Below are 13,296 nucleotides of genomic sequence, written 5' to 3'. Positions count from 1 at the left end.
GGCTCCCGTGCACATCGCTGGATTGAGAGGGGGCTCAGTTGAGTATTGGGGGGCTGTGGGGGGAACAGCAACAGGTGTGTTTTTTTTGTTTTTTTTGAATCTTCATACATAGAATGCACGAAGGTAAAACATTTTCAGCCTTTACAAGCATTTAATATCCCCCACATTTACTTCCTTGAATTCTGTGACACATAAGCACTATGCCCCTTGAGTAGTCTCTGCTGTGTCACAGAATCCAGAGCCTGGCTTCATAGTTAGAGGCACTGGGAGGAGAGGTCTGAGAATGCACAGTCTGTACAAGAATCTCTGCTTGTTGGCAGCAAGGTATCATAGAATATATAGTCCTTAGAAGTTGAAAGTAAACAGCAGAGGGGAAGATGAAAATCATACAGAGAATTTGGGGCATTGTGGAAGGAGATGGCCATCACAGACTTGCAGCAACACAGCATGAAGGAAATTATTCCTGTAAGGTTATATTGGATTGTAAACAAAAAGTCCCTTTTAAAGAATATGTACACCCAACATTTTTATATTCCAATCCTGATTTGTGCCTGCTATACCGTGTACTTGTATGAAAAAGTATTTTGTTCTTTGTATTGCTTCCTTTGTGTGAAATGCCTGTCAGTCCCTCTGTTTTGTTATTAAAAACTGACCACACTGAGCAGGAGAACAAAGTGCCCTCAATTTCCCTGTTCTGGTATGATGTCAATGATCCAATGATCAGACTTTTCCTAACACCCCCCACCCCCCCCCCCACCCCCCACCCCCCTGCACAGCCTTTTCTGGGGAGCTCAGTGTCCTGCTGTTTTTCCTCCCCCAGCTCTAATGCAACAGAGAATGTGATTATTTTTAAAAAAGGAAAACCAGTACAGTAGCTCACAAGTGAGTACACCCCTCACTGGAAAAATGACACTTTGCTATAATATAGTAAGTGTACAGCTTGTACAACAGAGTAAATTTGCTGCCCCCTCAAATTAACTCAACACACACAGCCATTAATGTCTAAACTGCTGGCAACAAAAGTGAGTACACTCCTAAGTAAAAATGTCCAAATTAGACCCAATTAGCCATTTTCCCTCCCCGGTGTTCACTTGTTAGTGTAAGAAGATTGCCAGGACCCTGAAACTGAGCTGCAGCACGGTGGCCAAGACCATACAGCGGTTTAACAGGACAGGTTCCACTCAGTATAAGCTTTGCGAAGGTCAACCAAAGAAGTTGAGTCCATGTGCTCAGCGTTCCATCCAGAGGTTGTCTTTGGGAAATAGACGTATGAGTGCTGCCAGCATTGCTACAGAGGTTGAAGGGGTGGGGGGGTCTATGAGACTTGGCTGATCACAGATCGGAGTAAGGGGTCGATCCCGACCCCTTACCATGTGGTCAGCTGTCAGCTAATGACTGCTGATCATGTGATGTAAACAGAGCCAGTAATTGGCTATTTTTCCTCTTCACGCTGGTGCCCACCAGCGCCACCCATCAGTGCAGCCTCATCAGCGAATATCAATGAAGGAGAAAAAATCTGTGGAGGAGCAGGCAAGGACTTCGGATAAAGCCCTTTGCAGGGATAATTTTTTCTTGCCCTGTATATGTGGGGGTGACAGTTTCTCTCTCGGCATGGCAGTCAGCTTAGCAAGAAAAAAAAACCATGGTATTTCTTTCCAAACATAAACATGTTTAAGTTGAAATAAATGCATAAGCAAAATGAAATGTACATGAGAAAATGAAAATGAAAATTTTTCCTTTTTTCAAAATGACTATTGCATATCTCAAATATTTAAGCTGTTTGCAATATGTTTTCTATACCAGTATTGATCAAATGGTTGTATGCAAATTTTGTATTTGAACGTGCAGCATTTGAAATACATTAAAAATAATTTGAAATATGTCCATAGCCCTAATTTGGTAGGTTTAATGATTTGCTTTAAATAATACAGTGTTGTAGTAATCTTTAAATAATACAGTGTTGTAGTAATCTGTTTATGATTTGCCTATTAAAAACAAAAAAACTTTAATGTGTATTTCTCAAATTTTAATGTTGTAATGCAGAGGACCTTGAATGTTTACCAGATGATCAGAAGCTTGTATCGGCCACATTCGATGTGAGAACATCGGAAAGAGAGTCCAATTCAGATAGACAAGTAGAACACGAGGAAAGTTTGACCTCAAATACAGAGGTATGTGATTTTTTTTTTTTTTTTATTAGAGTTTGAAGGGTATTTTTTTACTATGCAAACCAGCTTTGCAATTTAAAAATATAAACCTAAAGCAAAAAATAACCCGAGACAGTGGTAGGGTGTGAGACTTTGTCTGATAATGGAGTATTTCTTTAAACCTCGCTGTTTACATAGCAGACACTGAGTACTGCTCAGCGATTCACAGTAAGACTTTTTTATTTATTTTTGTTTAGTTTGTTGGATTTTAGATGGGAACATTACAGCATCATATGCAATGAAGGAGCCCAGGTAGTTAGTAAATACTATTTGTATATTGCATTATCAATAGGATATAGATTGATCCGGTTTGAAGATGGTTGAGTCCTTTTGACCCTGCGAAGAGAACATAGGGGAAGTTGGTTAAATCAACAGGAAAGTCACAATTGGGGAAAGAGTGTAAGTAAAAAAAAAAAAAAAAAAAAAAGTGGGGGTGGGATGGGTGGTTTTCTATGGACAGATCTGTTAGCTCCATCCAACATTTAGGCAGTTTCGGTCAAACCCTTTAGGCAGGAAATGTGAGATCCATGGCCTCCAAATGACCCAACTTGTCCAGTTTTGAAATCTGCATATTGTGCAGTTTGGGTTATATCGAGCCAATCTAGAGGGAACCAGGTACCATCTGGTTAGGGCTTTATAGTTTGTCTCCACTGTCAATACTTTGGTGGAGCAAGATTTTGTGGTTTCTCAGATTTGGGGGCCATTGGCAGCATCTCGCTATAATCCTAAATTTGATATCCACTTTTGTGTGTAGGCAAATGGTTGCTGTGTCAAGGGCATCATGAGTTGTGTATAGAGAAAGGAGATCAGACCATGGGCATGCAGGTCTGACCTGACGTACATTTGAATTGAAAGGATGTTGGCGTTCTGGGTGTTTTAGGGTATATGTGAGACTGAAGCATTTTTATCTGTAGGTAATATAAAGCTCAGTGTCGTAGCTCTTTTTCTTGTTGAAGTTGTGCAAAGGGACTCACCTGGTAGTCCCACTTGAGTAACATTTTTTGGGGTCCATTCACGATATACCGCAGTGGTTAGGAGACCCAGAGGTTATAAGTGGAGGTCTTAAGTGTAGAGATCAGGTTAAATTTGGTGACTGGGTTTGTAATAAAGCGCCTATGTGATGGATGGAGCCAAAATAAGTTATCCACACGGACAGGGTCAAAACTTAACTCTTCCAGGGATACCAAAGTAGGTGTTTCAGTCCAGTCATGGGCTTTAGTATATGGGCTAATTGAGCCACCTGATAATGATTTTGGAGGTGTGGAAGGCTAAGGACACCTGAATATTTGCTTCTAACCAGAGTGGTTCTGCTCAGTCGTGGTCAGGTGTTGTGCCACACAAGATACAATTTGATGTTGTAAGGAATGAAGTGTGTTAGAGGAAATCCATGCCAGAAGAGTGTGAAAGTAATATAAGATTTTGGGTAGGTATGTCATTTTAATGGCAGCCACTGTACAAAGTCAGGCAGTCCTATATCTGTCACTGCAGCAGTAGGGACTTAAAGTGAAACTTCAGTCATTTTTTTAATCTTTCCATCTATTAAATCCTCTGCCCTTTGTTTTAATTTTGGTTAGTAAAACATTTTTTTTTCTGCTAGTAAATACCTTATACAACCCACTTCCTGTTTCTTGTCTGGTAAAAGCCTAGGCTTATGACATCATGCACAGCTCTCTCTATCTCTTCTGAGAGTCTGCCAGGAAGGGAGGGGGGGATGAGTCATGAGGGCCAATGAGAACTGCAGAGCTAGAGGTGTGTGTGTGTGTGTAAATCCAGGAAGTGAACAGGCAGCAGCTTCAGCTACCCACAGTTAAAATGTATGCAGCCAAACTCAGTGGCGGGAGATTTCTGCAGCATATTTGGCAAGTACAGAATCACAGTATATATAAAATAATATGCAAAGTGGTTGGAGGGAAGCTTCAGAATGGCTTAGATGTTTTTATTACAAATTATGTGAGCAGACTGCAGTTCCTCTTTAATTTTCTGTAGTAAAGAGTCCTAGTTAGCTGTATAGAGATCGTTATAGGAGACAGTCAGATGGACCACTAGGTATCGGAGAGAATATGGTTGCAATTGAAAGGAGTAATCCTGTTTTAAGGTGAGGTAGTCTTGCTCCAAGGTAACGTTAAGTGTCTTGGATTTTTTTCCTCATTCGCCTCTAGTCCCTTTATGGTGACAAAATCAGCAAGGACCGATCAAATATTGGGTAGTGATGTGTATGGTTCCATTACATGTAAGATTGCAAAGTCCACAAATTCCGTTTGTCAGGTGCCGTCTATCGAGACGCCAGGAATGGCTGGGAAAAAATGGAGTGCGATAGTCAGGGGTTCTAATGCTAGTGCAAATAATAGCAGCAAAAGGGGGCATCCCTGGTGAGTACCTCTGTCTGTAGGAAATTGCATAGATTTGTAGCCCGCGTACTTGACATATGTTTGAGAGAAATCGTACAGTGCTGACACTCGCTTACAGAAACGTGGTCCAAAGCACCATCTGGGCAAGAGGTGAAAGAGGACCAAAAGACTGAGTCAAATGCCTTATGGGGGCCTAATGAAAGCAGTAAAAAAGGGATGTTGTGTCTTGGCTATTTTCATTTAAATTGATGATGCCTTATATATTGTCGCTCGCTTGGCGACTTGGTCTTTACTAATCAGACATCCAATGTAAGAGTAAGATTGGTCTGTAATTGGATCGGGTAGTATGATCCTTCTGGGGCTTGGAGAGCATGGATATGTCTGTATGGAAACTATGACCCTTAAGGTTATAATTGAAGGCATTTGTTAAATGTGTAAGAAGGTCTGAGATTTTGTAATAGGATGCGGTAAAGCTGTCAGGGACCAGTTTTTTGTGCAGTTTAAGGGATTTTATCACCTGCGAGACGTTTTTGGACATCTGAAGTAAAAGAGCCTTCTAGTTTAGCCTTGGTGCCAGTGGGTAGCTTAGGGAGAGAAACCTTCACGAAGAAGCTATGAAATACGTTGTCGTATAAGGAGTAGGGGTGGCGTACAATTTGGCCAGCTGATTACAGAATTGCAGCTGTTGGAATGCCTAGCAATTTATTGTGGTTGCTAGTGATTCAATGGCAAACAGTCTTGAGTCAAATTGGCTAATAAAGCATCTTGTTTGTTGCTTTTTACATATAAAAAAGGTGTTTGACCTGCCCCAAATGCTTTTTCAGTGGCATCAGTCAAGGTGTCTAATTCTAAGCATGCTTTGTCTAGAGCACCTCTATGTTGTGGTAAAGGGTGTGATTGGAAGGCTAGCCCGGTAGGAGGATTCAAGGCAACTATCTGTTTCTTGGTCTTTAGCTTAAGGAACTGTTCGCAGGAGGGGGAAAGGAAAAAGGAAATGGGGGGGGGGGGGGGGTTGACTTTTTTTAATTTACTATTTAATGCAAGGCTTGGCTGAGGTTAAGATGACATCATCTGCATACCTCACAAGGAAGCCAGAGGAAGCCTTGTATTCATTGGTAAAATAGGTGTCCTATGAGGCTTAGCCCAACTCTATTTTGTTCTGGCAGCAGACAGGAAGTCCCCACTGATGCTACATACAGTTTATATTTAAACTTGCGTTCTTAAAAGAAAATGGTTGATTTGGAGCAAGCTATTTAAAGTAAAAGCAAACATGGAGTTAGGCTTTATTATCTGAGCGCTCTGGTGCTGCCATGTGATCTCCCCAGTGGCTGGCTTTAGGAGGGACAGCCGGCATCAGATGCCCCATAGTAAACTTTATGGGTGACATCACAGGCATTCCATCTGTTGTTGGCGCTCTCTCCTCTCCCCTAAAGTAACCCGCTGGGGAAATCACATGACTGGACCAGAGTGCTCTAAAAATGAATTATATGAATCTTACTTTTGCATAGTAGTTTAGCATAGGTGTTGGAAGGTGGGGAGGGAGCAGTGTTAGGCAGGCCATACACTGTTCGAATTTTGTCAGGAACAACCAGCAATGCTGGGTTTTACCTGCGGGTTATAGCCTGGACTTGTACTTTAGGTCCCTTGAATAATTGGGTTTTCTTTTTTGCACTTCGTTCCTCGGACAAAGAATTGAGAGCCTTCCTGTCTCCTAAGCCTAACTACTGGTTCATTACTGTGACAGGCATCCTCTGTTAGTTTATTTTATTTGCCTAGTTCACTTTTTTTTATTGTCCGAACTCTAAGCACACTGTAGGAAGCTCACTGGTGTATTTAGGTTTTGTGCTGCCCTAGGCCTGACTAAATTCATGCACCCCCCCAATTTAAATACGACCCACCCCTTGCTGCCAAGGTCACACCTCTTCCTGTTTAAGACCTACCCTATCATCTGTAAACCACACCCCTTCCTCTTTAGGCTCATTTGGCACCTTTCAGGGGGGAACGGGTGCCTGTTTTTGACAGGTACCCTTCCCCACTCCCTGGAGACTGCGCTGTCCCCTCTGAAGTTCGGCCCCCCTCCTCCTTTCTCCACTGGGGCATTCAGAAAGTGCAATGCGCTTCGCACACGTGCAGTAGTGAACCGTCCGGTTTCCCTTACCATGAATGATTGTGGCAAAACCCAAGAGCCAATCCGAATATTGTCTGAGGTGTCGACATCGCGGGATTCCTGGACAGGTAAGTGTCCTAATATTAAAAGTCAGCAGCTACAGTATTTGTAGCTGCTGAGTTTTAATGTTTTTTCACGGGGTGGGGGCGGGACTCCTCTTTAATGAGTTTGCATTGATGGAACACTTTATTGCAATATCATGATCTGCATATTAATGCACTTTCACTAAATGTGGACTGTTTAAAGGGTTTGCATTGATTTTAGCATGCATGGAGCACTTTGCACAGGCCAGTGGCGGCTGGTGCTCAAAATTTTTTGGGGGGTGCAAACAAACAAAAAAATTCAGAAAAAAAGACATCAAACGCAGCCTCACTGTGCCCCATCAAACGCAGCCTCACTGTGCCCCATCAAACGCAGCCTCACTGTGCCCACCAAACGCCAACATTGTTCCCATAACACTGATATAATTTATTAAGTAACTTTACCTGCTGTCCTGGGGGGTTCCCTTGTGCTTCTCTCTCTCTCTCTCTCTCTCTCTCCTCACTGCCAGACCCCGCCCCAGTGCTGAGGAGAAGAGTCAAGCAGTGCGGAGGAGGGTAGGCGGAGCATAAGGCTCCACCTCTGCCAGTCACCGGCCGCTTATGGGGGGGCGTGTGATGGGGGGGCGTGAGTCACACGCCGCCCCCCGCATGAGAGAAAGTCCCCCCATGTGTCTTCCCGATTCCTGGCTCCCGCGCCCGCCTCCCACACACATGCCATACGCACGCCCCTCCACCCTCTGCCAAGCACGCCCATACATAGCAGCACCGCCCGCTACAGCAAGGCGGCCGCCGTGGGCTGCATGTGTGCAAGGGGGGGGGGGGCGGCCGCCGCCAGAGCCGGGAATCGGGTGGGGGGACTTTCTCTCATGCGGGGGGCGGCTTTTTTCTCCGCCCCCGCAAAGTTCAGCCCTAGGCCTTGTTGGCCTAGGCCAAAACACAGCCCTGAGGAAGCTAAAGGTTAGTGCCTATAGTGATAGAAATATGGTGGCTTAGATTTCTAACTGCCTTATAAAAATACCTGTTCTTGACTTTCACTGTTCTGTCAGTACGTTTTGAGTCTCTGAACCGGGACAAGCAATAAAGATTATTAAAGTCAGTATGCAGTTAAAATTTCTAATCAGCTGACTCTTTACAGTAACTCAGGCATTACTCAAGCCACTGGATCAACCTGGTAGCCAGGTAATTAGTACTTCTAATCATCCATTGAGCAACCCATGAATGTATTAGGAACTATAGATTATACTGCAACCTACTTGAAAAATAGACACTAAGCACCAAAAAATTGTTTCGCTCAGTGTTTTTAGATTACTGCAGAGGTATTTTTAGGTCCAGAGCTGTGCTTTCGGTTATCAGCATTGTCCTGTAAGAAGCCTAATTAGGTGATTGCATAGAGGCTGTTTTGAGTCTAATAACTTCCTTTTTACCAAAAATGGTTTCGGCTTTTTCTTAAATGAGAAGCCCAGCCTGAGCTTGTTTGGCTGGGCTTCTCCTATGGGTCACCAGTTGCTATGACGGCCGCTCTCCGCCCCCCCCCCACAGCTCAGTGCTCAAGTGATGGAGGAGCAGAGCTGCTGATTGACAGGCATCAGCTCTCTCTGCTCGGGGAGCTGAGAGAACCGAGCCATCGGTGTTCAATGGCTTGGTTCTCAGTGCAGAGATGCTGGGGGACTGATGCTGCATCCACCTAGGTAAGTATAAAACTGCAATAACCCTGATTCCCATACTTCTCCTTTAATGAGGAGCAGTAAAACCTTAGATTTCTTATCAAGGTTGTTTACAGCTTACAGAAACTTTTTATATTTACCACCCCACATGTTTGTAGTCATGGTTTTTTCATACGGTTTTCTACACCTAAAGCATGGCTGGCATGCAAGGAATTATAACCTCTAGAGTTGGGCTACAGTGTCAGTTATTTCTGCGAGCTGCACGTAAGCTATGGTTTCTGAATAGAATCCCATGTCTCTCATTGAACTAAAAAAAAAAAAAAAAAAATCCGTTATTCATAAGCAGAGGTTAGCTGTTATATGAAGTAAAAGTCTAAATTAAGATTTTCACACAGTGCACAGCAGATTTGAAAGTAGGTAACCATTGTTTTTGGTTTCATACCACTTTTTTTTTTTCTTCTTTTCAGCCCCAACAGATTACCAAAGAGGTGTCTCCAGAGCTAAAATCTAACAAAACCTTTGATGTCACTTTACTGAATATAAGTACAATTGCCTCAGCCATTGCAAATGCCTCGTGCAGTGCAGACCCTTCAGAGTTGGCAGCTATGATACTAGCACTGTCAAATAGAAATAAAGGAAGTTTATCTCTTGATGCTTCTGTATATAATGAATCTCTCAGGTGTTTAGAAAATTCCCTACAGAACTCAAATCCTGGAAAGATTTTTGACATGGAGAAGTACTTGAAAGCCACGGTTAATTTCCAAGACAGTGAAAGATTTGACCACTCCATTAAGGATTTTTTCGGGGAGATGTCTCAGGGACATAAGCAGCCTCTTACAACAGCTGGAAATCTGGCCAATATTACAGATGTTCAAAAACAGGATTTGATCAGACCGGAAAATTCAAAAGCACTTCAAGTGGGTTGTGTAAAACCTCTGCCTGTAGAAGCAACCCTTAATGGCGCCACTGTGAAACATGCTGTTCCTCATGGAAACCACAAAAATGATGATGCCCAATCGCATGTTCGAACTAGCTTGCCAAAGTCTGTTAAAATGTCTGATTCGAAACGGCTTTCCAACCAACCCTCCAATAGGGCTAGTGTGTGTGATAGTAAAGTAAATAAGCTTGACAAGGAGAATACACAAACTGCTACTCTTATACCAGTTACTAGGCAATCTGATCCAGTAGATTATAAATTAAAGACAGTCCGTCAGCCATCAGCCAGTAATTCAGATCAAAGAGAATGTGGATCATTAAAATCTTGTCTTCAGGACCGTGTAAGGTCTAAGTCACCAAGAAAATCCCCTTCCCACATGTCAGACGATCCACCGGGTGTTAAGGAACCGTGTGGTGTTCGTGGGGAAGCTTCCCAAAAACATGTTTGTTTTCATCCATCACCCAGTCGAAGACCTGAGAAATTCAATGGTAAATATTTAAATGAATAACCTTTTTCCTCTATTCGTCTTCCAGAACAGCACATAAAAGTGGTTCCGCTCACCGAAAACACAATATGAGACTCTCATCTGCATAAATGCCAGCTACTGAACTGCCTCATTTCTCTCCTGTGCCTAGCAGAAACCAAATGTCAAGTATTACCATGTGTTTGTAATCATCAATCTAGTTGCAGAACCCCCCCTCCTTCCCGGTCAAGGCAGCTTTCCCAGAACATTGGGCCTGGATACCAATGTTAATTGGTGTGGAAGGATTCTCTGTGGAGAGCTCCTTACCTCTGTTCAGTTATGTACTTTTACTTTTGCCCCCAGACGTTTCCTTTATCCACCTTAGGGATAGACAACTATCCATATTTAGTGGAACCTAGTTGGTCTCGTCTCGTAGGCTTAAAGCAGAGTTCCACCCAAAAATTGAACTCCCGCTTTTCCGGTTCCTCCCCCCCCTCCGGTGTCACATTTAGCACATTTCAGGGGGGAGCATATACCTGTCTAATACAGGTATTTTGCTCCCACTTCCGGGCATAGATACCCGAGCCACCCGCGGGTAGCTATGCCACTTCCCATCCCCCTTGCTGTCTTCTGGGAGACGCACGGGTCCCAGAAGACAGCAGGGACCAGCGGGATTGCGCAGCGCGGTTCGCAAGGCTTCACTTCCTAATTCCCTTTACCGAGGATGGTGGTGGCAGCACCCGAGAGCCGAGGGACTGATCGGCTTTGGGTGCCGACATCGCGGACGCCCTGGACAGGTAAGTGTCCTTTTTTTAAAAGTCAGCAGCTCCATCATTTGTAGCTGCTGATTAAAAATCGGCGGACCTCCGCTTTAAGTAGTGAGACTTGACCTACAAAGTATACAAGAGCATGCTGTAGCTTTTCTGATGCAAAGCTTTGTGGTGCCTGTGTTTTTTATTTAATTTTTTTTTTTTTTTTTTTTGCCCCCTTCCTTCTAGGTTTGTGGTGTGTGTGTGTGTGTGTGTGTGTGTGTGCTTTTTTTTTGTTGTTTTTTTTGTGTTTTTTCTTTTTCTTTTTTCAAAGTGTATTTTGAGTTATTTGCTTTGAAGGTGTGGGGGCCCTTAAAGATTAATAGGCAGAGTTGCTCTTAAGGAAGAAAAAAAATGCATGGGAAGCACAAGCCGGCAATAGACACCAATGTGTGCGATGCATACTTTGGTTAGAACAGCTAAAATGATTGCCTTGAGCCTGGAACACCAATTCATTAGATTCCAACTTTATATCAAGCTGAAAATTTATATTGCAGATGCTTCTGTGGTTTTAGTGTGTATAAAGTGCAGGATCACAGCACTGGCTAATACAATAAGGAGACTTAAAAGTTGGCCTGGGAATTTGGTTTTTAAACTTGAGCCTAGTACACACGATCACAAAAAAAATTTACAAAAATTATTGCTTTTGGGGGTTTATTTAACCTTCTTGAATCCTATGCCTCAGATCACAAAAATAATCCCTTTTATCTTAAACTTAATTCACAAGAGTTATAGACTGAACACTGTTTGATCCCCCTTCTCTTCAAAAAAAAATGTAAAGGCAAAAGGTGATAGGCCTAAGGGGACCCTCACAGAAATTTCTAAGGTTTACTGTAAGATTGGCAAGGCACAAAGCATTGGCAGTTTAGGCACCCTTTTTGTTCTCTAGTTGGCACTGCACATATTCGAAAAGAAAATTGAACTTCCTTTGTCCCATACTTGGAAGTTCTCCTTTTAACATGGTCAGAGTCTCAACTAATGACAACAGACTTGGAGGAGACTGGGAAGCAGTGCAGAGTTGTAAATGTGGAAACATCAAATTTCGCTCCAGATGGTAACGTTTCTGGGCTACAATCTAGAAAATCTTCAGATAGCCATAGATTTGCTAGTGGTCCCAATATAGACTTTCATATCAATAGTACCTCAGGCAGTCAGAGTTTGACCTTGTGGAAAAATCTTGCAAACTTATCCCAAGGTTGAGTATAGCTACCAAGCAGCCAGGCATAGATAACTATATGCAACCTCTTGGGAGTGGGGACCGAATTTAAATAATTTTGCAACTCCGGAGTTAGCAGTGGGCAGAGAAAATCTTCCGGCCTTGTATTTCCTGTTTTAGGTCAGCGGTGCCACTCTTAGGTGCTGTACTGGAAGGTTTTGGGAAATGAAATTAGCAGGTAACTTCATATTGAGGCCGTGATGCTAACACTCTAAAGAGTTTCTTCACCTTTACCAAAACCTGCCTATGCAGGTAAAGGGCACCTGTAGGTAAACACAAACTCTGCAGCTTTGACTAAAGTTCTCTCCTGGGCGTTTCCTTTGCACATTTCATTCCTATATAAAGTGTTTTTACACATAAAAAAAATGTGACAAAATGTTTTCTTTGCAAAATAGTGCTTTTAGGATTTATACATGGTTTTTGTTTTGGCAGAGAACAAAACTGTTGCAGAATATGTTGCCCACACGGCAGAAGAAGAACAGTACAGTTTTAGACCTTCTACTTCCCCTTTGATTCACTCCTCTCCTAGCCAAGATTCACTGAAGATACCTGAAAACGGGTGGGTGACCTTTGTGAGGCAGTAGAGTGTATTACGTAGCGTTCTGCAGCATTGTGGGGTGTGTGCAATTTTTTGCCATCTACTGTTGCTAATTTTACTTTTCCTCCTGAAGATCTAGCGATTCTCCACAAAGGCAAGCGTCTCTGCAGAAATTTTCTCATGCTCCTTCATCTCCTGATTCGTCATGCCTCAGTCCTAGTCTAAGTAGATTGACCTATATCTCCATCACAGAAAACACATTGCAGAATTTAAGTATTCATAGTCCTGAAAAGAAAAAGGTAAGAAGTGACTGGTATCCATGTTGTGCTTATGACACTGGTGTCCAAGAGGTTGCTTACCACAAACTACTGAGATATGCACGTGTGTTGGCACCATTACTGCATGATTATCATTCATGAAGAATTAACAAATAGAAGGCACATATAGTCATGTAATTAGGACATTTTTTCCCCTATTTTTGTGCTCCCATGTCCAACATTCGAATTTATCAAACTTGTCAGGTAAAAGGAGCCATCAGTTTATGGACATCTTGGACTGTAAAAAACGGAATAGAATCTTTGATCATTTCTGATTTTACTGATTGATTTAATTTTTCAGAACTGATTTAAAATGTTCTAAGTGATATTGCTTCTCAGTTACTAATATTGACTTGAAACAGCTTCTTATGATCATTAAAAACTTAAGCTCCAGAAGATTTTACCCCTTCATGACAAGCCATGTTTTTTTTTTACCCTTTAGCACTGCACTACTTTAACTGGTAACTGCTCGGTCATGCAATGCTGTACCCAATTGAAATTTATATCCTTTTTTTCACACAAATTAAGTTTTTATTTGGTGGCATTTATCGCCACTGGGTTTTTTGTTATATAAATGAAGAAAAGACCC

At 42.5% G+C, this 13,296-nt stretch overlaps 1 protein-coding gene across 1 annotated transcript in view; it reads left to right on the top strand.

The window, feature by feature from the left end:
* Positions 1–13,296, top strand: part of CEP192 (centrosomal protein 192) — a 417,077-nt gene that overhangs the window by 267,135 nt on the left and 136,646 nt on the right. The window contains 4 exon segments of the mRNA XM_073632810.1: positions 2,044–2,171; positions 8,895–9,852; positions 12,285–12,411; positions 12,524–12,689. Of these exon segments, the coding sequence (XP_073488911.1) occupies positions 2,044–2,171; positions 8,895–9,852; positions 12,285–12,411; positions 12,524–12,689 (1,379 nt within the window).

The sequence above is a fragment of the Aquarana catesbeiana genome, linkage group LG05 (genome assembly GCF_042186555.1).
Source record: "Aquarana catesbeiana isolate 2022-GZ linkage group LG05, ASM4218655v1, whole genome shotgun sequence".
Taxonomy (NCBI): Eukaryota; Metazoa; Chordata; class Amphibia; order Anura; family Ranidae; genus Aquarana; species Aquarana catesbeiana.
This window is presented reverse-complemented; position numbering and strand designations above follow the sequence as displayed.